This window comes from Lolium rigidum, chromosome 6 (genome assembly GCF_022539505.1).
Source record: "Lolium rigidum isolate FL_2022 chromosome 6, APGP_CSIRO_Lrig_0.1, whole genome shotgun sequence".
In the NCBI taxonomy this organism is placed as follows: domain Eukaryota; kingdom Viridiplantae; phylum Streptophyta; class Magnoliopsida; order Poales; family Poaceae; genus Lolium; species Lolium rigidum.
The window spans coordinates 329,358,854-329,386,552 of NC_061513.1; the positions used below are offsets into that span (position 1 = coordinate 329,358,854).

At 45.9% G+C, this 27,699-nt stretch overlaps 2 protein-coding genes across 2 annotated transcripts; one reads left to right on the forward strand and one right to left on the reverse strand.

Annotated features, from left to right (window-relative positions):
- Window positions 1-10,558: 10,558 nt before the first annotated feature.
- Window positions 10,559-11,929, reverse strand: LOC124664775 (aspartic proteinase CDR1-like). Its single transcript, XM_047202217.1, has one exon. The coding sequence runs from the start codon at window positions 11,927-11,929 to the stop codon at window positions 10,559-10,561; it is 1,371 nt and encodes a 456-aa protein (XP_047058173.1).
- A 9,609-nt stretch (window positions 11,930-21,538) lies between these two features.
- On the forward strand, window positions 21,539-22,843 carry LOC124664776 (protein FAR1-RELATED SEQUENCE 5-like). Its single transcript, XM_047202218.1, has 2 exons — window positions 21,539-21,552; window positions 21,669-22,843. The coding sequence occupies exon 2, from the start codon at window positions 21,749-21,751 to the stop codon at window positions 22,841-22,843; it is 1,095 nt and encodes a 364-aa protein (XP_047058174.1). The 5' UTR covers window positions 21,539-21,552; window positions 21,669-21,748.
- Window positions 22,844-27,699: the final 4,856 nt, after the last annotated feature.

Consider the following 27,699-nt stretch of genomic DNA (forward strand, 5'->3'; position numbering starts at 1 on the left):
TGCAATCGGTGGTGTCCGTGGGTAAAAAACTAGTGGTACGTCAAAAATTTCGGTGGCGACGGTATGTCCCGCGCGATAGAAAAAATTGCCTGGCGCAAAAGAAAAACCGGGTCGTAAAATGGTGGCCCAAGAGAGGAGTCAGCTTTGATCCATCCCCCGGGGTTTTTTCTAGCCACCGCCGGCCGGGATAGGAGTGCCACCACGCCAGGAGGCGTCGGGCCGGAGGTCTCTCGTCGGAGGGCTTCGGTTGTTGCGGCGTCGGAACTTCTGAGGTCTCCTCGCAAGCTACAGCCCACCGGCGGACGAGTCCCCGTCCCCGTTTGCCCCCGTCTTCCTGTTCGAGCTACCGCCACGACAACAAACCTTGTGAATCAGTCCGCACCGCCACATCGTGTCCTCCACGATCCTCTGCGTTGAGGCATCCCGCGAGAAGACACGAATGGGTCCCCAACCACAAGGCCTACAAGTAGAGCACGAGGATGACGAAGCGTGGCCTAGTAGCGAAGGATAGTAGTATTTGCAATTGTTATTGATCATATCTTTCTTTAGCTGTCCACGTAAGATCGTATTTGAATTCAAACATCTTTTGGAACGCCTTTGATTTTTGAACATCATTACACTAAATTGGTTTGAAATATGCTAAGTTAAAAAATGATGCTTATTCGCCGTACGGTTACATTCGTAGGGACTTGGGCCAGGTCCTTAATCCTATGACGTTACACAAATGTACAAGCTTGGGTTAAATTTATAAATACAAGCAACAGTCAGAATATCTATTGCTAGGCGGACTCAAATCAAGTCACTCCACCCCCGAGTCGCCCTCCTCTGGCGACCAGGGGGAAACCCTAGCCGCCGCCTCATGCCCCCACCTTCCTCCCTTCCTTGCCTCGCCACCGCCGAGGGGGGCCGGCAAAGCCGCGCGCTCCCCGAGGAAGGTGGCGGCGGGGCACTTCTCCCCTCCCGCGTCCATGGCGAGAGGGAGCTCGCTCGGGCGCGGCGGGTGTAGCGGCGTGCGGCGGGCGCGGCGGCGCTTTTGGCCGATGGCGGCGCGCGGGGGTCATGCAGCGCTGTGGAGGCGTGCCGTCGCCAGCGTGTGGAGGCCAGGGCGGGCGTGGGGAGTCCCTGGGAGGAGGAGCTGGGTGAGGGGCGCGCCGGGACGGCGGCTCCGGAATCCTCGGCGGACGCGGTGGCCGCGTGGGCGGCGCGGCGGACGGTTCTGGGAGCTCATGTCCGCGGGCTTCAGCGTTCGTCCCCGAGCCCCGCGTCGGTGTTGGTCGGCGCCCCCTCTATGTGGCGTTCCAGTGGCGCCCATGGTGCTTTTCGGCGGTGCTCCATTGGCTACAGGCTGTGCAGCCCGACCTCTCATCTCCGCGAGGTGCGGTGGGTGGTGGTCGTGCTCGCAGAGCTTTTCGTTCTGGTTTGGTGGTGGTGTTGGCTGTTGCGCGGCGTCGACGCGCGAGGTGGAGGTTGGTGGTGGCTGTGATGCTACAGGCGGCGCGTGGAGGCTCTGCCGGCGTCGAGTTTCTGCTGGCGCTGTGGGCGATGTGGCGGCGAGGTGTGATGCGCGTAAATGTACACGTCCGTTGGGAACCCCAAGAGGAAGGTATGATGCGCACAGTGGCAAGTTTTCCCTCAGAAAGAAACCAAGGTTTAATCGAACCAGGAGGAGCCAAGAAGCACGTTGAAGGTTGATGGTCGCGAAATGTGATGCGGCGCAACACCGGGGATTCCTGCGCCAACGTGGAATCGCACAACAAAACCAAAGTACTTTGCCCCAATGAAACAAGTGAGGTTGTCAATCTCACCGGCTTGCTGTAACAAAGGATTAAACGTATCGAGTGGAAGATGTTTGCAAAGAAAACAGTAAAACACAATTGCGATAGATTGTATGCTATGTAAAGAATAGGACCGGGGTCCACAGTTCACTAGAGGTGTCTCTCCCATAAGATAAAAGCATGTTGGGTGAACAAATTACAGTCGGGCAATTGACAAATAGAGAAAGGCATAACAATGCATATACATGATATGATAAATATAGTGAGATTTAATTGGGCATTACGACAAAGTACATAGACCGCCATCCAACCGCATCTATGCCTAAAAAGTCCACCTTCGGGTTATCATCCGAACCCCATTCGGCATTAAGTTGCTAAGCAACGGACAATTGCATTAAGTATGGTGCGTAATGTAATCAACAACTACATCCTTAGACATAGAATCAATGTTTTATCCCTAGTGGCAACAGCACATCCACAACCTTAGAACTTTACGTCACTTGTCCCAGATTTAATGGAGGCATGAACCCACTATCGAGCATAAATACTCCCTCTTGGAGTTAAGAGTACAAACTTGGCCGAGCCTCTACTAATAACGGAGAGCATGCAAGATCATAAACAACACATAAACAATAGATTGATAATCACCATAATCATAGTACTCTCTATCCATCGGATCCCGACAAACACAACATATAGTATTACGGATAGATGATCTTGATCATGTTAGGCAGCTCACAAGATCCAACAATGAAGCACAACAAGGAGAAGACGACCATCTAGCTACTCGCTATGGACCCATGGTCCAGGGGTGAACTACTCACTCATCACTCCGGAGGCGACCATGGCGGTGTAGAGTCCTCCGGGAGATGAATCCCCTCTCCGGCGGGGTGCCGGAGGCGATCTCCCCGAATCCCCCGAGATGGGATTCGCGGCGGCGGCGTCTCCGGAAGGTTTTCCGTATCGTGGCTCTCGGTGACCGGGGGTTTCGCGACGGAGACTTTAAGTAGGCGGAAGGTCAACGCGGGGGCCACACGAGGTGCCCGTGGGGTAGGCCGGCGCGGCCGGGGCCCGGGCCGCGCCGCCCTAGCCTCTGGCTGCCTCGTGGCCCCACTTCGTTATCTCTTCGGTCTTCTGGAAGCTTCGTGCAAAAATAGGACCCTGGGCGAAAGTTTCGTCCAATTCCAAGAATATTTCCTTACTAGGATTTCTGAAACAAAAAACAGCAGAACGACAGAATCGGCTCTTCGGCATCTTGTTAATAGGTTAGTTCCGGAAAATGCATAAATATGACATATAATGTGCATAAAACATGTAGGTATCATCAATAAAGTAGCATGGAACATAAGAAATTATCGATACGTTGGAGACGTATCAGCATCCCCAAGCTTAGTTCTCGCTCGTCCCGAGCAGGTAAAACGATAACAAAGATAATTTCCGAAGTGACATGCCATCATAATCTTGATCATACTATTTGTAAACATATGTAATGAATGCAGCGATCAAAACAAAGGTAATGACATGAGTAAACAACTGAATCATAAAGCAAAGACTTTTCATGAATAGTACTTCAAGACAAGCATCAATAAGTCTTGCATAAGAGTTAACTCATAAAGCAATAAATCAAAGTAAAGGTGTTGAAGCGACACAAAGGAAGATTAAGTTTCAGCGGTTGCTTTCAACTTATAACATGTATATCTCATGGATATTGTCGACATAAAGTAGTATAACAAGTGCAATATGCAAGTATGTAGGAATCAATGCACAGTTCACACAAGTGTTTGCTTCTTAAGGTGAAAGGAGATAGGTAAACTGACACAACAGTAAAAGTAAAAGAAAGGTCCTTCAAGAGCAAAGCATCGATTGTTATATTTGTGCTAGAGCTTTTATTTTGAAAACATGAAACAATTTTGTCAACGGTAGTAATAAAGCATATGAGTTATGTAAATTATATCTTACAAGTTGCAAGCCTCATGCATAGTATACTAATAGTGTCCGCACCTCGTCCTACTTAGCTTGGACTACCGGATCTTTGCATGCCATGTTTCAACCAAGTGTCACAAAGGGGTACCTCCATGCCGCCTGTACAAAGGTCTAAGGAGAAAGCTCGCATTTTGGATTTCTCGCTTTTGATTATTCTCAACTTAGACATCCATACCGGGACAACATGGACAACGTGATAATGGACTCCTCTTAAATGCATAAGCATGTAGCAATGATTATTATTCTCATATGAGATTGAGGATATATGTCCAAAACTGAAACTTCAACCATGATTCATGGCTTTAGTTAGCGGCCCAATGTTCTTCTCTAACAATTTTGCATGCTCCAACCACTAAAATGATAGATCCTTCGGACAAGACGGACATGCATAGCAACTCACATGATATTCAACAATAGTTGATGGCGTTCCCTGAAGCATGGTTATCGCACAACAAGCAACTTAATAAAAGATAAAGTGCATAAGTACATATTCAATACTACGATAGTTTTTAAGGCTATTTTGTCCCATGAGCTATATATTGCAAAGGTGAATGATGGAATTTTAAAGGTAGCACTCAAGCAATTTACTTTGGAATGGCGGAGAAATACCATGTAGTAGGTAGGTATGGTGGACACAAATGGCATAGTAGTTGGCTCAAGGATTTTGGATGCATGAGAAGTATTCCCTCTCGATACAAGGTTTAGGCTAGCAAGGTTATTTGAAGCAAACTCAAGGATGAACAAGTGCAGCAAAACTCACATAAAAGACATATTGTAAACATTATAAGACTCTACACCGTCTTCCTTGTTGTTCAAAACTCAATACTAGATATTATCTAGACCTTAGAGAAACCAAATATGCAAATCAAATTTTAGCAAGCTCTATGTATTTCTTCATTAATGGGTGCAAAGCATATGACGCAAGAGCTTAAACATGAGCACAACAATTGCCAAGTATCACATTATCCAAGACATTTTAGAATTACTACATGTAGCATTTTCCAATTCCAACCATATAACAATTTAACGAAGAAGAAACTTTGCCTTGAACATTATGAGTAAAGCCTAAGGACACATGTGTCCATATGCAACAGCGGAGCGTGTCTCTCTCCCACAAAGTGAATGCTAGGATCCATTTTATTCAAACAAAAACAAAAACAAAAACAAACCGACGCTCCAAGTAAAGAACACAAGATGTGATCGAATAAAAATATAGTTTCGTGGGAGGAACCTCGATGATGTTGCCGATGAAGAAGGGGATGCCTTGGGCATCCCCAAGCTTAGACGCTTGAGTCTTCTTAAAATATGCAGGGGTGAACCACGGGGGCATCCCCAAGCTTAGAGCTTTCACTCCTCTTGATCATAGTATATCATTCTCCTCTCTTGACCCTTGAAAACTTCCTTCACACCAAACTTCAAGCAAACTCATTAGAGGGTTAGTGCACAATTAATAATTCACACATTCAGAGGTGACACAAACATTCTTTACACTTCTGGACATTGCATAAAGCTACTGGACATTAATGGATCAAAGAAATAAATCCAACATAGCAAAAGAGGCAATGCGAAATAAAAGGCAGAATCTGTCAAAAACAGAACAGTCCATAAAGACGAATTTAAAGCTGGCACCAGACTTGCTCAAATGGAAAAACTCAAAACTAATGAAAGTTGCGTACATATCTGAGGATCACGCTCGTAAATTGGCAGATTTTTTCGAATTTTCTACAGAGGACTGTGCCCAGATTCGTGACAGACAGCAATGCTGTTTCTGCGCAGCGATCCCAAATATAACATCAACTTTGACATAGAAACTTTACTTGGCACACAAACATGATAAGGAGAGGTTGCTACAGTAGTAAACAACTTCCAAGACTCAACAAAACAAAAAATTGCTGTAGGTAAAAAACATGGGTTGTCTCCCATAAGCGCTTTTCTTTAACGCCTTTCAGCTAGACGCAGAAAGTGCAAATCAAGTAACATCGAGAGTAGAAGCATCAACATCATAACTTGTTCTAATAATAGAATCAAAAGGCAACTTCATTCTCTTTCTAGGGAAGTGTTCCATACCTTTCTTGAGAGGAAATTGATATTTAATATTACCTTCCCTCATATCAATAACGAGCACCAACGGTTCGAAGAAAAGGTCTTCCCAACACAATAGGACAAGATGCATTGCATTCGATATCCAAAACAACAAAATCAACGGGGACAAGGTTATTGTTAACCGTAATATGAACATTATCAATCCTCCCCAAAGGTTTATTTTTAACATTATCGGCAAGATTAACATCCAAATAACAATTCTTCAATGGTGGCAAGTCAAGCATATCATAAATCTTTTTAGGCATAACAAAAATACTTGCACCAAGATCACATAAAGCATTACATTCAAAGTCATTGAATTTCATTTTAATGATGGGCTCCCAACCATCTTCTAGCTTTCTAGGAATAGAAGTTTCAAGTTTTAGTTTCTCTTCTCTAGCTTTTATGAGAGCATTTGTAATATGTTTTGTAAAGGCTAAATTTATAGCACTAGCATTAGGACTTTTAGCAAGTTTTTGTAAGAACTTTATAACTTCAGAGATGTGGCAATCATCAAAATCTAAATCATTATGAGCTACAGCAATGGGATCATTGTTCCCAAGGTTGGAAAAAATTTCAGCAGTTTTATCACAAGCAGTTTCAGCAGCTTTAGCAATTTCAGGCAGCTTTGTTCGCTTTGCACTAGGAGTAGAAACATTGCCAACACCAATTATTTTACCATTGATAGTAGGAGGTGCAGCAACATGTGGAGAATTAGCATTACTAGTGGTGGTAATAGTCCAAACTTTAGCTACATTACTCTCTTTAGCTAGTTTTTCATTTTCTTCTCTATCCCACCTAGCACGCAATTCAGCCATTAATCTTATATTCTCATTAATTCTAACTTGGATGGCATTTGCTGTAGTAGTAATCTTATTATCAATATCATCAGGTTTAGCAGCCATTTTATTAATTAAAGAAGATTGTGATGCGGACATGTATGAGATTCGGGTTTCAAGCATTTGAAATTTTAGTTTGCGGACTGTAAATCTCCCTATTCAAATTTTCAAGTTGATTTCCTATATTTTTCAACAAGGTAGATTGTTCATTCATAGTTTTAGTAAACAATTGATTTTGCTCATATTGTGATTGCATAAAGTTTTTAGTGGATCTTTCAATTCCTAGCATCCTTTCCTCATATCTACCATAATCATTACCGCTAGCAGGATATGGCCTATAGTTATTACCAGAGTTGTTCCTATAAGCATTGTTGTTGAAATTATTATTTTTAATGAAATTCACATCAACATTTTCTTCTTGAGCAACCAATGAGGCTAAAGGAACATTATTTGGATCAACATTAGATCTACCATTCACAAGCATAGACATAATCACATCAATCTTATCACTCAAGGAAGAGGTTTCTTCAACAGAATTTACCTTCTTACCTTGTGGAGCTCTTTCCGTGTGCCATTCAGAGTAATTTATCATCATATCATCAAGAAGTTTTGTGGCCGTCCCCAATGTGATGGACATAAAGGTACCTCCAGCAGCTGAATCCAATAAATTCCGCGAAGAAAAATTTAGTCCTGCATAGAAGGTTTGGATGATCATCCAAGTAGTCAGTCCATGGGTTGGGCAATTCTTTACCAAAGTTTTCATTCTCTCCCATGCTTGAGCAACATGTTCAGTATCTAATTGCTTAAAATTCATTATGCTACTTCTCAAAGATATAATTTTAGCGGGAGGATAATATCTACCAATAAAAGCATCCTTGTATTTAGTCCATGAATCAATACTATTCTTAGGCAAAGATAGCAACCAATCTTTAGCTCTTCCTCTTAATGAGAAAGGAAACACTTTCAATTTAATAATATCACCATCTACATCCTTATACTTTTGCATTTCACAAAGTTCAACAAAATTATTGAGATGGGCAGCAGCATCATTAGAACTAACACCAGAAAATTGATCTCTCATAACCAAGTTCAGTAAAGCAGGTTTAATTTCAAAGAATTCTGCTGTAGTAGCAGGTGGAGCAATAGGTGTGCATAGGAAATCATTATTATTTGCATTTGTGAAGTCACACAACTTAGTATTTTCAGGGGTATTCATTTTAGCAACGGTAAATAAAACAAACTAGATAAAGTAAATGCAAGTAACTAATTTTTTTGTGTTTTTGATATAGAGAGCAAGATAGTAAATAAAGTAAAACTAGCAACTAATTTTTTTGTGTTTTGTTTAGGTGCAGCAAACAAAGTAGTAAATAAAATAAAGCAAGACAAAAACAAAGTAAAGAGATTGAGAAGTGGAGACTCCCCTTGCAGCGTGTCTTGATCTCCCCGGCAACGGCGCCGTAAAACAGGCTTGATGCGCGTAAATGTACACGTCCGTTGGGAACCCCAAGAGGAAGGTATGATGCGCACAGTGGCAAGTTTTCCCTCAGAAAGAAACCAAGGTTTAATCGAACCAGGAGGAGCCAAGAAGCACGTTGAAGGTTGATGGTCGCGAAATGTGATGCGGCGTAACACCAGGGATTCCTGCGCCAACGTGGAATCTGCACAACAAAACCAAAGTACTTTGCCCCAACGAAACAGTGAGGTTGTCAATCTCACCGGCTTGCTGTAACAAAGGATTAAACGTATCGAGTGGAAGATGTTTGCAAAGAAAACAAGTAAAACACAATTGCAGTAGATTGTATGCTATGTAAAGAATAGGACCGGGGTCCACAGTTCACTAGAGGTGTCTCTCCCATAAGATAAAAGCATGTTGGGTGAACAAATTACAGTCGGGCAATTGACAAATAGAGAAAGGCATAACAATGCATATACATGATATGATAAATATAGTGAGATTTAATTGGGCATTACGACAAAGTACATAGACCGCCATCCAACTCGCATCTATGCCTAAAAAGTCCACCTTCAGGTTATCATCCGAACCCCATTCAGTATTAAGTTGCTAAGCAACAGACAATTGCATTAAGTATGATGCGTAATGTAATCAACAACTACATCCTTAGACATAGAATCAATGTTTTATCCCTAGTGGCAACAGCACATCCACAACCTTAGAACTTTCTCGTCACCGTCCTGCATTTAATGGAGGCATGAACCCACTATCGAGCATAAATACTCCCTCTTGGAGTTAAGAGTACAAACTTGGCCAGAGCCTCTACTAATAACGGAGAGCATGCAAGATCATAAACAACACATAAACAATAGATTGATAATCACCATAATCATAGTACTCTCTATCCATCGGATCCCGACAAACACAACATATAGTATTACGGATAGATGATCTTGATCATGTTAGGCAGCTCACAAGATCCAACAATGAAGCACAACAAGGAGAAGACGACCATCTAGCTACTGCTATGGACCCATGGTCCAGGGGTGAACTACTCACTCATCACTCCGGAGGCGACCATGGCGGTGTAGAGTCCTCCGGGAGATGAATTCCCTCTCCGGCGAGGTGCCGGAGGCGATCTCCCGAATCCCCCGAGATGGGATTCGCGGCGGCGGCGTCTCCGGAAGGTTTTCCGTATCGTGGCTCTTGGTACCGGGGGTTTCGCGACGGAGACTTTACGTAGGCGGAAGGTCAACGCGGGGGCCACACGAGGTGCCCAGGGGGTAGGCCGGCGCGGCCGGGGCCCGGGCCGCGCCGCCCTAGCCTCCGGCTGCCTCGTGGCCCCACTTCGTTATCTCTTCGGTCTTCTGGAAGCTTCGTGCAAAAATAGGACCCTGGGCGAAAGTTTCGTCCAATTCCGAGAATATTTCCTTACTAGGATTTCTGAAACCAAAAACAGCAGAAAACACCAACTGGCTCTTCGGCATCTTGTTAATAGGTTAGTTCCAGAAAATGCATAAATATGACATATAATGTGCATAAAACATGTAGGTATCATCAATAAAGTAGCATGGAACATAAGAAATTATCGATACGTTGGAGACGTATCAAGGTGCTGGCCGTGGCCCTAGGCTGGGAGGGCTGCGCGGCGGCGTCTAGAGGTTGTCCATGAGGATGCTGCAAGAGGACGAACGTTTGAGGTTGCGGGGCGAGGTGCGTGCGGCGGTTCTCCGGAGATCGCGATCCGGCGGATGCAGGTGGTGGTTTGTGCCGGTCCTTGTTGGGCGGGCGCGAGGTTTTGGCACTCTTTGCTGGGTGAAAGCTTTGTCTTGGTGGCCGGCCAAAACCAACGGCGGTGACGCCCGTGGGCGCCGCTTCCTTCTTGAAGTTGTCGTTGAAGCGGGTGTTTCTTGATCTCCGCCCAGGCTCTCCGGAGGAAATCCTAGATCCCTCGCGGGATCGGGCGTGGGCGGCACTCCTGTGTCGCTTTGCCTCTTGGGGCCTCACTTTGGACGTCCACCGAACAGAGGGGCTTGTGGAGTGTTTTGGTGGTTCGACGAAGGCGGGTTCGTCTTCGGCCAGGCGGGGCGCGGCCTTGGGGCCGGCGTGGTAGTTGGAGTGGTGGCTCCGGTCTTTCGCCTCCGCCTGTTGCGTTGAGGTGTGGTGTCGACCTGATTGGTCGTCGACCCGTGTGGAGCATAGCCTCGGGGTTAGCGTGTGGTATCGTGTTATAACAGTTTTTCGGGCAGTTTACCTCATAGTTATGATGATAAATATCAGAACTAGAGGATAAAGCTTTTGGCTCGTTTGAAAAAAAATCAAGTCACTCCATATATATGTGGGACGACTACTGAATTGTTGGATAGGTTGAGGTTCAAATTATTGTATTCAATAGACTTTAACCCGTAGATTCTGATATTTATCCGCTAATGCGGCGAAGGAGGGGAGGAGTTCGCGCAGTCAGCAGGTGCGAAGGTTAGGATGCGTTTGTCGAGGTCGTAGCCGATGTGCATGTTCTGCTGCGCGATGTTGCCGAGGATCGACACAGGGTTCCGCTCCGACGCTGCCGCCAGCGCCATGCACATCATCCCCTCGTGCATCATCACGAACGTGTTTTGCGGTTTGAGCGTCACGGCCGCGCCGCCGCCCAGCTCCAGCGTCACATCCGGTACCATCGCTACGACCTGTCCCATAGGCACCCCGCTGATGTCGAAGCACATGAGCTTCTCCCGCGACTCCGCCTTCGGGAGCTTGATCCGCTTGGTCAGTTCCTCCACCAGCGGGTCAAGAACGCTCTTGTCGAGGAACGTCAGCGACGAGCCAGAGTCGACGATGAGGAGGGAGGACCCGTGCGGGTGCGGCTGGAAGGTGGACTTGCCGATCTTGACGGACTCGAGCTTCACGGTGTAGTAGGTGTCCACCTGGGAGCGGACCAGCGGCGTGGTCACCGCGCCCGGCTCCGTCACATGAGCGCGGGCGCCGAAGTTGAGCGCTGACGAGGCGTTTAAGAAGAAGTTGACGAGGCAGTAGGAGAACTTCCTGCCGATGGATGCGTCGTTGCCGAGCTGCGTGACGAGGGAGAGCGCGCCGCCGCCGAGGCCGACGACGCCGTCTGCCGGGAACGTGCCGGCGTTTTGAGTGGAGCAGCCGAAGTTGACGTTGGCCACGCGCAACGAGGCGGCCTCGTCGCGGTGCCTCGTCACGCCGTCGTGGAAGGTGAAGGTCTCCGTGGACAGGAGGCCGCTGGTCCGGGAGCCGTCGAAGTACGTGTAGAGGTACCGGCAGTGGTTGGAGGGGGTGCAGGAGGCGCCATTGAGCGCGCGGCACGCGCCGGACTTGCAGTCCACGTGGCCGAACGTCGTCGAGTTAGCCGGGTAGAACACGACGTCCTTGCCGGGGGCGGGGGCGCGTTTCGGATCGGTGTTGTCGGTGCACTTGAGCCAGACGAGGTCGCTGCCGGTGTCGGCGACGGCGAGCATCCGGGTGGACGGCGTGCCGACTCTGACGGCAATCAGGTACTCGAACGGCCTGGAGGTGACCTCGCTCATGGCGCCGCCGCCGACGCGGGAGCGCGAGAGCGCCGCGGCGCGGTCCGTGGACCGACTGACGGCCGCGAGCAGGCGTTCGTGCGCGGTGAGGGACGGGTCGTGGTACGGCGACCTGACATCGTCCCGGTGGATGAACTCCACGCTGAACCCGTCGCCGCGACCGACGTCCGCCGTGCAACCGCACAGCTGCGCCGTGAGGACGACGCCGACGAGCAGGAGGAGAGCGCGAGATACCGTCGTGCCCGCCATTGTGTGTTCCCAAGGAAGAGTATATCTCGTAGTAGATCGCTTGCTAAAGACGTCTGGCTGCTGGAAGTGCAGTACACGGCAGTATTAATACGGATTTGCTATTGATCAGGCGACTGAGAAATTCTTTAGTCTCAGTCGACCTGAAGGCCATCAGATTTTTTTGGAGATTCGTGCAACCGTAGAGGAAAGAAAAAGAAATGGCAAAGCTGCTGCTGGGATTCGATCCAGCGACGCGAATTGCTAGTGTGGAAAGCTCCGTTCCCTTACGTCCAGCCCGACACAGCAACGTTTGTGACGTACACCAAAACGGTACCCTCATATAGAAATACTGGATAAACTTTGTTTCATTTGTTTGTCTTTTTTAATATTTTTAATTTTCTAGTCTTTCTTTTTATTTTTTTCTGTATATTTTTATACTTCTGTTGCATTTTATGTTGAGATACGTGTAATTACCTACCAGGTTTTCCAAATAAGTTGATTTCTTATAAAAAAATGTACAACTCCCACCGATTTAACACGAGCGATCGTTTTATGTACAACTAGCAACCAAGTTCTATACAAGTTGCACTTTATTTTAAGAAATATGCAACTTCGATCTGTTTTTAATATGAGTTGCATATCTTCTCATGAAATCTGCAACTATCAATCAGTTTTCAATACTAGTTGGATTTTTTAACAAGAAATGTGCAATTGTCAACCAATATCCGACAAGAGTTGCATTTTTCTTAAGAAATGTGCAACTTCAAGCGGTTTTAAATATGAGTAGCACTTTTTCTAAAAAAATCACAACATACAGTATAATATGAGTTACACTTTTCTTGAGAAATATATAACTAGCAACCGGTGGTCGACACAAGTTGCACTTTTCTCAAGTAATATGCAACTAGCAACCGATATCTGACATCAGTTGCACTTTTCTCAAGAAATGTGCAACTTCATCCGATTTTCAATACGAGTTGTATTTTTAAAAATTGCACCTTAATATCGGTTTTAAAATGAATTGTACTTTTCTCAGAAAATATGTAACTACCAACCGGTGATCGATGCAGGTTGCACTTTTCTCAAAAAATGTGCGACTAACAACCGATATCTAAAATGAGTTGAACTTTCTCAAGAAATATGTAACTAACAACCAATTTGGGATTTTTAATATGAGTTACACTTTTTGTAAAAAAAATGCAACTAGATACCGGTTTTTAATACGAGTTGCACTTTTCTCACGAAATACGCAACTAGCAACTAGGTGGTCGGTACAAGTTGCACTTTTCTGAAGAAACGTGCAACTAGTAACCGGTGGTCGACATGAGTTGCACTTTTCCTAAAATAAGTGTAACTCAGACCGATTTTGATACAAGTTGCACTTTTCCTTTAAAAAGGTGCAACTAGCAACCAATTTTCCAAAGAGAGGAACGCACAAGCTAAGTACAACCTTATTTGACTTCATTATGCTTCATGCCTGATCGAGTGTGGATGTTCTTGGGCTGCGTCAAGCTGAGCGCTCCTACAGTGCTAGCGTATGCTACATCAGATCAGTTGGAGGGGAAACATAACAAGTTAAATGACGAGGCCAGTGGCAAACTAGGAATGCACGCTACAGGGGTGGACGCAAAGCCATCGACTGAGACTTAACCAGATCTCAGTCGCCTGAGACGCAGTCGCTCCCGTATTAATAGGGGGTCGGTGTGACCAAAAAAATGGCACCTGGTTAATTAATGGGACAGACGATTTCATTGCCAGCGAGCTGCATTAATGCGTAATTAAGTGTAGATTTCACCGGAGAGCTGGAGATCATGCATGCGGTTTCTAATGGAGTACAGTACATATTTTGGGGCTGAAACCGACGATTTTTTAGGCAGTATTTAAGGTTGTGCTAAAAAATCATGAGTGGTTACTTGCAATACTGGTGGATCGCATGCGGCCGGCAAATTTATAGAGATCGTTGATTGCTTGGTGGTAGCCACCGGAAATATGCATGGCAGTAAGGGAGAAGACAGTCTTCTCTTATCCCTCCATATTATAAATCTATATTTAGTAATAAAGAAAGTAAGGTTTTTTTCCATTTTTTTGTCCGTTTTAAAATTTCCCATACTTTTGAATCGAAATTACATGCTATTGCCACCGCCTAAGTCAATAAACGTTTTGTTTCGTTTCCGTTTGGTATCGTCGGTTTGTTTCCATAGACCGGCTGCTTCGACGGTCGTGCGTCGCTCTTGTGTACTATGCCTCCTATCCGCAAACTACAGATCGAGACGACACCGCCTCCTCCCTGCCAGATTCGATCGAATTCTTTTCTGCTTCAAGGACATTACACGCCCCGCCGCCACACCCAGCAGGCATCCCTACTCCCTCACGCCCGATTCATGGAAGACATCGGCGGCGTGCATTGTTGTTAGTGATTTTCTTAGTTTTAAGCTAAGGACTGGTGTCATGGAGAAGTTCAAACGAAGGCCGAGCTACATGTAACCTTTATACATAAACACTTAAAATTCGTGTTTCAAAGATTCAAAAAATCTGAATTAAAATTTTGTATATAGCTAATGATGTATACTACAATGATGAATTTTTATTAAAAAATACCACTTTATATTCTAGGGTACACAAAAAAAAAACGCTGACATATTTTATATTTAATAGTGCTAATTTCAAAACTATAAAATAGGCCATATTTTGTTAATATCGTGTAGCCTAAAATAAAAATTAGTTGGCATTGAGATTTTTTAGCATTGTACATCAATTATTGGCTACTTCTAGAGTTTTATTTCATATTTTTTTGAAACTTTAAAATATAATTTCTGAATGTTTGAAAATAAAGAGTTACATGTAGCTTGGTCTTTAAAACACCACACTAATTAGTATCCAACTAAGAAAAATATCTAAACAACTAGATTTGCTTCTTGATTCGTGGTAGTTATCTTTTTTTTTTGAAACTAGGCAAGAGGCTTGCCATTCATTGATATAGGAGAAGAGAATGGCCAGTTTATGAGGGAAACCAGCCGAAAACCGATACAACACAACACAACACGCCGACCCCGAGGCCGCGCACCACACGAGCCGACGGCCTAGCCACCCCAGTGGCCAAGGCCGACACCCTAAAACACCTCAAAACGCCACAATGCGGAGGCAAAAACACGAAGCCGCCGCTCCGACAACCACGCCGACCCCCGGGGTCGCGCTCCACCTAGCCGAAGACAAACCGAGGGCGTAACCGACATGACAGACAACACGAACAACAAACTTGCAGTGAAGGGCCTCCACAGTGATGCCTCCAACGAGGGGAGCGACGTCCGAGAGCGCCGCCATCACCGGCATCGGCCGAGGCCGGTGCAGGGTTTTCACCCGGAGCACACCGAAACCGAAGACGTGTTCGCCTGACCGCCGAGTCGAGGAAGCCAAACCGCTCGTCGACGCCGACAACCAACCCGCTCCACAGCTCCCTCCGGCCGACGGAACAACCAAGGCGAGGACCCCAGCAGGCAAAACGACACAGGAAAGTGTCGCCCTCGCCCGATCCCACGAGGGATCAGGGTTACCCCCGGAGCACCCGGGCGGAGGCGCAAGAACACCACCACGTGGTAGTTATCAGTTAAAAGGTAAGTGTTTAAGTTGAAACTGAGATCACAGTTAGTTCTTACTATAGTTTAGCATTTCATTTTCTTTTTTATACTGTACTTTGCAAAATGTGAATGTGGATTGGCCTGGACGGAACATGGACAGTGCCGAGGCTTGACCCGAGCAAACACCATGTTGCGGTGAAAAGACGGCTGTGTCCGAGTGGCAGCTTTAGCACCACCACCCAGCATGCTGCGTGTGGAATTCGGGGGAAACTGGAACAGAACACGGAGAAAGGCTGATTCGCGGCGGCGCTTTCCCGGCCGATTTGATGTGCACGCCCTAGCACCATTGTTTCCGTCCAAGAAAGAAAGATGAGATGCGTCTGCGACAGCGCTTCGCGTGCCGCTGCTGCTTTTCTTCCCCTATCCGCAATGCGTTGCATATGCCCCGTCGTCTTTCTGTCCACTCCGAGACGTCCCGCCGTGTAGTGTAGTGTAGTGCTCCCGCTTGGCGCCACCCAGCCGTGCCGTCGCGTCGGCGGCATGGCCGGCCCTCGACCTCGATGGCGCATCGGTCGCCGCGAAAGGCGTGGTCGGCCGGGCGGAGGACATGCGGTGGATGTTCTTCGCTGCGTCTTCTCGTCGGTCGTCGGTCGTCGACCGGTGTGGTCGCCCACGCTGACAGTGCCGCGCGGCGGGGCGGGCAGCAAGTACGTCGTCGCGTGGCGCGCCGTGCCAGCTCTGGCCCGCTTCGGCGTACGTGCGCAGGCGCCGGGCACACTTGCAATTACATCGGCGCCACTGCAATTACTGGACTGCTACGGGAGTAGTAGGTACGCGAGAGGTACGTGACAGCAGCTACGCCTGGTGTATGCACACATACGTACGTACAATCTGTTAATGTACAAAATATTGTACCGTCACATATCGTGTCATGGAGGGTAGTTAGGTTGTTGTCGATCTATCTGTTGTATAGAGATGATCGACGCCCTCCTTTCCCTCCTTCTAGGTGTCAGAGCATCTCCAGCCGCCGTTGGGGCTCCTCAGGCTAAAATCCGGCGCTATTTAGCGTCGGATGGATGTTTTTTTTTTGGCCTGGGGAGGCTCATTTTCCCAGCGGCGAGCTCAGGAAGGATGAAAGTTTTTGACGAAATACAGCGAATTCAGACAAAATTGGGCGAAACTCGTTCAAACATAAGAGAAATTGAATGATATTTAACATATATAGGCGAGTTCGTACATATGGTGGCCCGGGCTGAGCTACCTTGACGTCCTGGGGTAGCCTCGGCTTGCGCTGCCCTTCGACCACGAGGCCGGCACACCGGTGTCGTCGCCACAGTCTCGACTATCCGACGCTCTTCGACTGTGCTTGGTATCGGCGGCGCAACACCCTTCGGCTTCGCCAACGGCACACCGGTGTTGTCGCACGGTCTCGGCTATCCGACGCCCTTCGACCATGCCGGTGATGCTTCATGGTGTGCTCATGTTTGGTCTCCATGTATTCCGCTACTTGTCCCATTGGGTGGTTGGCCTATGGGGTTGAGGTTCTCACCGGAGATCCTCCCTACCGGTCGGCTCGAGGCCCTCGAAGTGGCATCCTGTTGTGACTTTGCTCCGGTTCGAGCCTTGTGGCGTGACTCGACTCTGCATCGCCCTTCGACCACGGGGTCGGCACACCGGTGTCGTCGCCCCAGTCACGGCTATCCGACGCCCTTCGACTATGCTTGGTCTCGGTTCTGCAGGTCTTTCGTCGTCGCCCGTAGCTCGCCTTGCCAAGTCACGGTGGTCGTCCTTTGAGATGCTGGCCTCCCGGGGGCTTCTGTTGGCTTCAGATGCTTACCTCCCACCTCCTCTTTGTACTCCCTTGTTTTTCTAATTTGCTTTTTTTTTGTTTTTTTGTCTTCTACTCCCTTGTATCGCCCTGTAATTTCTTCGATCTGTTTGTAAGAATGGGGATGCAACAAGCGGTGAAACAAAAATATGGTGATGTGAGCTCAAATATGGGTACATGTCATAGAAGAACCATTTCAGTAGCCTTGGCATGTGAAGAAAGAGTATCTATTTTGAAATCAAGAGAGTGAAACTGGTTTCTAAATTCTATGAACATGGCTGCATTGTTTGTCGCAACTAGCATGATCAAATTAACGGGCAGTGCCATTGTAATTTTGACCTTGGTTTCTGTTAATTTTACCATCGCCAGACCAGATCAACACTTTATCTCCCTGTAAACAAAAGGAGGGCGCACCCAACAGTCAACAGAGGATATAAATGTGTATCAAAAGCACCAAAGATGAAAAGATATTAGTTTGAGCGTGTTTGTATTCCATATAAGAATTCAGACATCATGTATAACTCTGTTTAAACTCAAAGATTGCTCTGGTAGTCTGGTATGAGTGTTAGATCATATAACATACATAGCTGCAACGCCTTGAAAAATACTGGCATGAAGAAGGAAAAGGCAAGTGGTATAAAAATATATTACCATGCATATAGCAATGACCAGAAAGCAAATGCTATATTTTTAATTTTATTCTAGCTAAGTACAATGATGACAATAAATTCAAATCTCAATGATCACCAGCCTGACAAATAAATAATTGGTGCAATTTGTTCCTAAATGTCAACCATTTAGCACATAAATAATATATATTACAGCAAGCACGTACTATAAGTTTTATGAACTATTTTCAAGAAAAGGAAGTAATTGCATTTCTGTTACTCATGAAAAGGCAGAGACAAGATATTACCTGGACTAAAGAAATTTGAGTAGGGATAGCAGGCCATAGGAAAATTTTGGTCTATTCTAGGGATATCTCTGAACTGGGAAGAATCAAGCTGGACCACAAAATGGTCAGAAACTTAAAACTCTTGCGGTGCACAGAGAGAGTAGTTGTGTGAGCACGCGCGTGTTGGAGAGAATGAGAGAGCTGCGCTGCAGCTCACCAGAAAGTTTTCGCCCATGAGGAACTAATTGCCATTGCACACGGAGACAATAATCTGAAGATCTTACAGTAAATGGGGTTCGGAGAAACATGAAGTATAACCTTTCAGGTTTTAACTCTGAAAATGCCAACTGCGGAAGTGGCTCTAGTGTCAATGTAGGTTTATGAATACCTCCAATTAATAAAAGAGCAAGAAAATAAATGTCAAAAAAAGAGAAGATGTGATGTACCATTGTCTCGGTCATGGGGAGTTTGCTTCAGAATGCTATTGAAGCGAGGTTACGAATGTTTGCAACCCAGCAATTCATCCCTGGAAGGAGTGAGATGTCTGAAGCCAGCTGGTAACTTGGCTCAAACAGAGATCCAAATAAAATAGCGATGGCAGGATTAACTATTAAGTAGTACTAGTAACCACTGAAGAATAAAGCACTAAAATAGAAATAAATATAACAGGCATAACAGTAAAATTTTCCAGTAGAAAGCAACTCGCAGTACAGATATCAAAGATGACCTGAACATCACATTCTGCCCATTCCTGCTGTTGCACCAATGGCTTGTGGCCAACAAATGCTAATGTTGGTGATGGACTTATAAATTAATTGTTCTAGGGAACTCTTCAATCCAGCATGGTGTATACATAAAAGCATATTTGACCCTGTCCATTTCGTCCCTATCGTACCCGTAACCACCGTAGTTGACATAATCTGTTGGGTATATATCACCTAAGCATTCGATCTTCGAGCTATTCAAATGATAGGCCAGTCCTGTCTTGGCTGATTCACAGAGGAAGAGGACCTCTCTGTATGGGTGAAGCCCGAGGAAGTCAATCTCACATATATCGTCAATCCAGTAACACTCTTCAGATTCAAAATTCTCTTCAAAAATTGCTTTCTCGTTGTCCTCAATCACATCTTCATTGTCAGGAACATCATCACTGTCATTGTTGGAGTAACACTCTTCGTAGCTACGTGCTTGAACCATATCTTCGTTGTCAAGAACAGCACCACTGTCATTGTTGGAGTAACACTCTTCAGAGGTACGCTCTTGAACCGTGTCTTCATTGTCAAGAAGACCATCACTGTCAGAACTCCACTCAAGCTTCTCTTCACCTATATCTTCCTTGTTGTCTTCAGGAATATGAGTGCAGAATGAGTTGTGGTTGATCCCTTTTAACATCCAGGGTCCATGAACATGTTGAATACGGTGACCTGCTAGCACGGGCTCGAGGTCTCTGTCATGCTTCAACACCCACTCTATTTGAGCATCACATGATTCCTTGAGGATCCAAACCTTAAGAATATAGTTATCAAGTGACACAAAGTAGACACCCTTTTCTGATCTTTGTAGACAAGGAACTGGATATCTGTTTGCGTCATAACCCGGTGGTGGTTTGATTACACGGTATGTATTGCTAGACAAGGATATTCTGCAAATTCGGACCAAAAGGTGTTATTTTCCTTTACATAACTAGGTAATGCTTTCAGCATTGTAAGAAAGATATACACATTGGAATCAAATCAAATGAACTAATGAGATAGGTACACACCTCAGAACGAAATGAGATTCGCAATGCACATAGAGCGCTCCTCGCCAGTAGACGGAACCGTCCCGCGGCCGAGCTTGCACCTCAGCGATCGTCCCTGCGGCAGGGCCTTCTCTGACGAAGCACCTCTCCTCCCAGCAACCTGTCCTTGAGGAGAGGACATTCAAGGTGCATGAAGATGCCGGGCACTCGGATTCGTCCTCGCTTAAATCATCCATGGAAACCAACCTACTCATAGCGCAGATCCGGAGCACTTGGTAGTGAGCTGACTCCGTGGGATCAAAGACCAGATAGCTGTCAATGGATTCCGGGACCGGAGTGTCATCGTCGTCAAGGCCTTCCTCGCCGCAGATTATAAAGTGGATGCGGCCGGGCGGGCCTGGGGGCAGAGCATCCCAGCGTCGCGTGGCAGGGTTCACCACGTACTCGTCGATCAATAGCAGGCCATTGCAGTGATCCTTGATGGTGTATTTTTGCCGGCTCTCATAGGATTCGCTTGAGCGCCACACGCAGCCGGCGGTCTTGGCGGAGGGCAGGAAGCTGAGCTTGCCGCTGAACGCTGGGGCGGCGGGCGGGGTGGGGCGGGAGAAGAAGGCCGGGAACTTGTGCATGCGGAAGTGGACGAAGATGCCGCGGAGCGAGAGCGGGAGCAGGTCCGCGCGCAGCAGGCGGCGGACGTCGATGGCGGCGCACCAGGACGTGCAGACGCAGCGGGACACGGCGACCCAGCGTGGCGCGAGCCGGACGAAGATGTCGGCGAGCACGTCGTCGGGTAGAAAGGGCGCCGGCAGCAAACCGTCCTGACCCTGCTGTTGGTCGCCGTCGCCGCCGTCGCCGCCGTCGCCGGGAGGATTGAGCGGCGGACCCTCGTCGCCGTCCATCGCCTCGCTGATGGGAAGGAATTACGATCTGTGTGGATGAGGGACTCTTTGCTAGGTTTAGATTGGATTTGGGGAGGCGGGTTGAGCTGTAGGCGATTTTTGAAGATTTAAAAGGCAAAAAATAAGTCCATATACTCCTGCAATTAATGATCATTAAAAAAATCTAAACGGCATTTCACCGTACTGCAAGGATGACACGCTTGACAGCTCCATTTTGGTAGACTGGGATTCAGTAACATTACACTAGCAGGGCACGGCGTGCCATCACCCCTTCCATCCACCTTCTAATCTGCATCTAACAGCTCACAGCAGGCACAGGCAAAAGGTGAAGGACACGCACAGACTTTTCACCAACGCGGGCACGACCAGAGGCTTTCGCGGGCGGTCGCGACTGTTCCCGCGCGGCGCTGTTGAGCGGAGACGAGCTCGCGCGCATGCGGCCCGTCGAGCGCCGCCGGCGAGCGTCGCCCACCCCGACGCCGCGGCGCGCGCCGCGCCCCGCCCCGCGCCGCCGCGCCGAGCAAGCCTCGACCCGTCCCGTGCCGCCGCACCGCCGGAGCCGCCGACCGCCGACCCGCCCCGCGCCGTCGCGCGGCTGCCGAGCGCCGCCGCCCCGCCGAGCGCCGGTCACCGCGCGCCGTCGCCCTCGCCCAGCCTGCGTCCTTCGCCGACCACACCGAGCGATGCCGACTTGGGTGAAGATCAGGTAAAAACCTATCTGTTTCTGAAATTGTTGCTGATGGATGTGTGTGTTTGCTGGCCAATTTTTTAAATCTCGGTATTATAAACGATTACTTAGTATGTTTATCTGAAATTTCGCAGATTTGAGTGAGGAGGTGTACAGTTGGGTGTTCTCTGTTTTCTCCAATTTGACTGAAATTGTTGTGGCAGTGTGAGGTGCAATGGCAGGAATTGAGAAGTGGGTACCTAGAGCTGGTCTGAACTTCAAAAATCTAGATGATGCTTGGCAATTTTGGCTAGCATATGGCGGTCGAACAGGCTTTGATGTTAGGAAGAGAGGCAGCAATATCAGCAAAATTGACCGTAAAGCAACTTCATGCAGATTTGTTTGTTCCAATGAGGGTGTTCGAAGGAAAGGGCAAACTGATCATGTGGCGAAGCTTTTTAGAGCTGAAACGAGGACTAATTGTGAGGCTCGGATGGTTCTTTCATTGAATCGGTTGACTGGAAATTATGAAGTCATCCAAGTTGTGCTACAACATAATCACTTGCTTCATCTACCACAGACCCGGCATTTGATGGCGTCACAAAGGAAAATTTCTGAAATTCAAGCTTTTGACATTGAAACAGCCGATGATACTGGAATTAGGCCAAAACAAGCACATGAGTTGGCTTGTCGTCGAGTTGGTGGGACACATAATCTTAGCTACACTTGTCGTGACCAAAAGAATCATCTACGAAGCAAGCGGCAAAGAGAGTTGGCTTTTGGACAAGCCGGCAGTATGTTGAAGTATTTTCAAGACAAAATAGTTGAGAACCCATCATTCCACTATGAATTGCAATATGATTCTGAAGAGCATATAAGCAACATATTCTGGCTTGATGCTAAAATGATCATTGACTATGCACACTTTGGTGATGTTGTGACATTTGATACTACTTTTGGCACAAACAAAGAATATAGGCCATTTGGTGTATTTCTTGGGCTCAATCAGTTTAGAGAAACCACTATCTTTGGTGCTGCACTATTGTTTGATGAAACAAAAGACTCATTCATATGGCTTTTTGAGACTTTTCTAGATGCACATAAGGGAAGACAACCAAGAACTATTTACACCGATCAAGATGTAGCAATGGGAAAGGCAATAGAGAAAGTATTCACAGAATCATATCATGGATTGTGCACCTTTCACATAATGCAGAATGTCGTCAAACATTTATCTCCTGTGAAGGGCGAAGATGAAGTTGAAGGTGAAGATGATGAACCACATATCCTCTCAGATTTTAGTGCTTGTATGTTTGGCTTTGAGGAATAATGTGTGCACATGGTCTGAAAGTTCTTGACTTGATGAATATAAAGATATTGCCAGCCCACTATGTGTTGAAGAGATGGACTAGAGATGCACAGAAAGGAATTATATTGGACAGACAAGGAAGAAACGTGGTAGCAGATCCACAACTAGAAGCTCGCTTCGAGTGAAGAATCTGTCTTATAAATTTCTCACCTTGGCCAAAAAAATAGCCAACTCTGAGGAGTGTTGTTTGATGTTAGAAGATGCGATTGAATCCATTGGTCCAAAGTTGGAGGATAAACTGAATGCATGTGCTAGTGCTACGAATAAACCAAGCAAGGAAACAAGCAAGTAACAAGATAATATTGATCCAAATGTGCAACAAACAGCCAACTTTCTAAATGCCGCACAATTGAAGAAAAAAGAGGTACAATCCAAAAATATTAAGAGGACCAGAACTTTTATGGAGAAATTGCGCAAGGGAAAGCGCAAGCCAACTAAATCTGCCCCATCAACGACAAAAGGAGCAAAGGTATGTTGCAATATAGAAATTCCTATATGATCTTGTCATGCATCTACTAATATTCTGATGTTTCATTGGCAGCAACCAAAGAAGGATGTTGTTGTACAACCTCAAGTCGAAGTGCAAAATGATGGCAACAAGAAAGAAGCACATGTACTGCATGAAGAATATAATGTCATTGGCAGTTTTACTCAGCTCTTGAGTGCTCCTACTTGTGATGATGATAGTCTCTATGATGAAAATATATTCTAGTTTCTAGAAATCGGTTATATAGGATTTTGGTGTTAACTTTTGTATTTTGGAGGCTAACTATAGTCTTTATAGGCCAAAGTGTACAAGTGAAAATGGCCTAATTGCTACAGATTGCTAAGTATGCTCACTGTTAAGTGTAGAATTCCAGTGTTTAGTCGCAAATATTGCTAAATTGTCCTTTGTATAATATCAGTCCAGATGCACTATTTTTTTCTTTGCTTCATTTTGTTCCATATATGTCCATTAAACTGCAGTCTGAGCATACTTAAAATAGTGCAAGGTACAGTTTATAAGTTCACTTTTGATTTAGACTGGGCAAGTTCTGAATTTTGATTCAGACTGGACAAGCATTGTACAAGTCTGTGCGTGTCCTTCACCTTTTGCATGTGCCTGCTGTGAGCTGTTAGATGCAGATTGGAAAGTGAATGGAAGGGGTGATGGCACGCCGTGCCCTGCTAGTGTAATGTTACTGAATCCCGGTCCAGTCTGTTTTTGAAAATGGACACTTTATTACTTTAAGCAAAAGACCCGGCCTCTGCATAACTAGGATGCACACAGCCGTACCAATATCTGTTACAAACCGACTACAAGAGTTCCAACATCAAAAAACAAAACTAAGTAGGTGGGCCTAGGCGAAGATAACGCTGCCACCAATGTTGGGAAAAAATATCCCTCGCCGCATCCTCCAACCGTGAAGACACCTCCGTAAAGAGGTCTCGATGCTCCAACCGTTGAAGTGGCACCCATGAGCGCAGCATAGCTGTAGACCAGTATATGACCTGCATAAAAGAAGAAGAAATATTATTGAAAATCTTGTCATTTCTACATAGCCATAGCGACCAAATAACGGCAATCGCTCCCATCCTAATAAGACTCTTAAACCTAACCGCCACACCATTGAGCCAATTACCAAATATATTGGCAACACTACTCGGGGGTATAAGGTAGACCCTATTTGGACAGCTGACCATATAGATCTAGCAAACTTACACTTAAAGAACAAGTGTTTAATAGTCTCGTCTTGGTGACAGAAGACACACTTCTTACTTCCATGCCAGTTGCGTTTGGCAAGATTATCTTTAGTGAGTATGACCCCACGGCGAAGATACCATGCAAAAACCTTCGTTTTGAGCGGTATCCTCATCTTCCAAATCTTTAAATTATTATCGAATGGAATATCAGGATGAATCAAAGCATTGTACATGGAAGCCACAGAAAATGCACCATTCCCGGTGAGATTCCAACGAAACGCATCTGACCCCTGCGTCAATTGAACTATCTCAAGACGCTGTAGCAATACATGCCAGGAGTTTTGTCTAGGACCGATGAGACTTCTTCTGAACGACACATTCGGTGGGAAAGTTTCCAACACCTTAGCGATAGTATCACTTTTGTGTCGCACAATATTGTACAATGCCGGGTATTGTTCTCGGAGCGTGGCATTACCGAGCCATTTATCCTCCCAGAAACGAATCTCCGATCCATCCTTAATAGAGAAAGATCCATATGGAAAGAAAATTTTCTTTGTATCCATAAGACCTGCCCAAAAGTGAGAATCTCCCGGTTTCCAAAAAACCTGAGATAATGCCTTTGAGCCAATATACTTTCTCTTGAGAAGTGTTTGCCAAACCCCCTCCTCGGTTAGTAACTTAGAAAGCCACTTACCAAGTAAGGCTCCGTTCTTGACCTGGAGATCTTGGATTCCAAGTCCCCCATGGTCTTTGGGACGGCAAAGCACACTCCACTTAGCCAATCGATACTTACGCTTCTCACTATCCCCTTGCCAAAAGAATCTAGATCGGAAATAATCCAATCTTTTTAAGACTCCTTTAGGAAGTTGGAAGAAAGAAATCATATATAGTACCATATTACTTAGTACCGCGTTTATGAGAACTAATCTTCCACCCAAGGATAGTAATTTGCCTTTCCAACTACTTAATCTAATTTGCAGTCTTTCCTCGACCATTTTCCATTCGGCATTGGTTAGTCGCCGATAATGAATCGGAATACCTAAATACCTAATCGGAAATTGACCTTGCCCACAGCCAAATAGCTCAGCATATTCTACAACATTATCTTGGGCCTCACCGAAACAAAACAACTCGCTTTTATGGAAATTGATTTTTAAACCCAAAAGTTGCTCAAAAACTGAAAGGATTAACTTTAGATTTCGAGCCTTTTCGAAGTCATGTTCCATAAAAAGGATTGTATCGTCAGCATATTGAAGAATAGACAATCCTCCATCAACAAGATGAGGAATGACCCCTTCAATTTGGCCCTCTCATTTTGCACGTTCGATCATAACAGCGAGCATATCCGCCACTATATTAAATAGCACTGGCGATAATGGATCACCCTGTCTTAGCCCCTTCTTGGTTTGAAAGTAATTGCCCACATCATCATTGACTTTAATGGCAACACTCCCACCAGAGACGAAACTATTGATCAACGCACACCACTCATCAGAGAAACCTTTCATTCTGAGAGTTTGTTGCAAGAAAGACCACTTTACCTTATCATAGGCTTTTTCGAAATCAATCTTTAAGATCACTCCATTCAACTTATATCTATGCAATTCATGAACAGTTTCATGGAGGACTACCACCCCATCGAGGATGTTTCGTCCTTGCATAAAAGCAGTTTGCGAAGGTCTGATCACATGGTCAGCCACCGTGTTGAGCCGTATCGTGGCCACCTTAGTAAATATTTTAAAGCTAACGTTAAGAAGGCAAATAGGACGATATTGTTGTATCCTTTCTGCTTCATTAACCTTCGGCAATAAAATAATTTCACCAAAGTTAAGCCTAAACAGCTCCAACTGGCCATCATGAAGATCCGCAAAAAGAGAAAGTAGGTCAGACTTGATGTCATCCCAGAAATGCTGATAAAATTCAGCTGGAAAACCATCAGGACCAGGGGCTTTATTATGCTCCATTTGGAAGACAGCTTTTCTTACTTCCTCCTCCGTGTACGGAGAAGTAAGAAAATTATTCTCCGCTTGAGAGACTTGCGGAATATCATCCGTTCTAGTCTCATCAAACGAGAAATTACCTTCCTCGGGAGCACGAAAAAGTCCCTTATAATAACTCGTAATGAAAGACTTCAACTGTTCATGGCCCTCGATCGTACCCTCATCCTGGACAAGAGAACGAATGAGTTTCTTCCTATGTCTGCCATTAGCAACACAATGGAATTACCTCGTATTCGAATCTCCCTCAAGAATAAATTGGGCCTTTGATCTTTGGTACTATTTCAGCTCCTCTTCGCGCAGAAGTTTTGCAATTTCCACATTCGATTGGCTTTTTTGCTCAATCTCTTGATAGAAAGAGGACGAACTTCTGCTTTAGCTTCAAGGTCATCTATAATAGATGTAAGTCGTAGTTTTTCTTTTTTAAGAATCCCAGTTGTGTGTCGTGCCCAACCACAAAGGTGTCTGCGTACAGCACGCATCTTGTTATTCCACCTACGTATTGGGGACAAACCTACAACCGGTCTTTCCCATATTCTTTTAACCATGGTGCGAAAACCTTCCCGAGCCAACCAACCAGAGTTCGAACTTAAATCGACGGTTAGATGGAGGTCTAGGTAAACCGGTGGATAATAATATGGGAGCATGATCCGAAAAACCAACAATACGTTCTAGCGCGCGCCCAGAGCACCATTGGAAATTTCAATTCCCACTCGGTATCCATCGATACGCGATCTAGTTTTTCATATGTTGGTTACGGAAGACTATTAGCCCGGAGTAAATTGTCGACATTCATTGACACCTCCCTCAAATCCAAGGCTGTCAATGACCGCATTGAGCAGGGAAAGGCCAATGATTGTCAAAACTACCCCTACTCTTCTCACATGGAAATCTCAACAAATTAAAATCACCTCCTATGAGAATAGGATGGGGATTGTCTTTTGCCAGATTCAACAATTCACGGAGAAAAGCGGCCTTATAATCCTCCTGGGCAGCACCATACACGGCGACTAGACTCCAGATGAAATTGTCAGCTCTATTACGGATGTGAAATTTGATGTGAAATTCCCCTGCTGAATGTGCTAACACTTCCATCGAGTCCGTTCTGACACCGAGTAAGATACCACCAGATCTCCC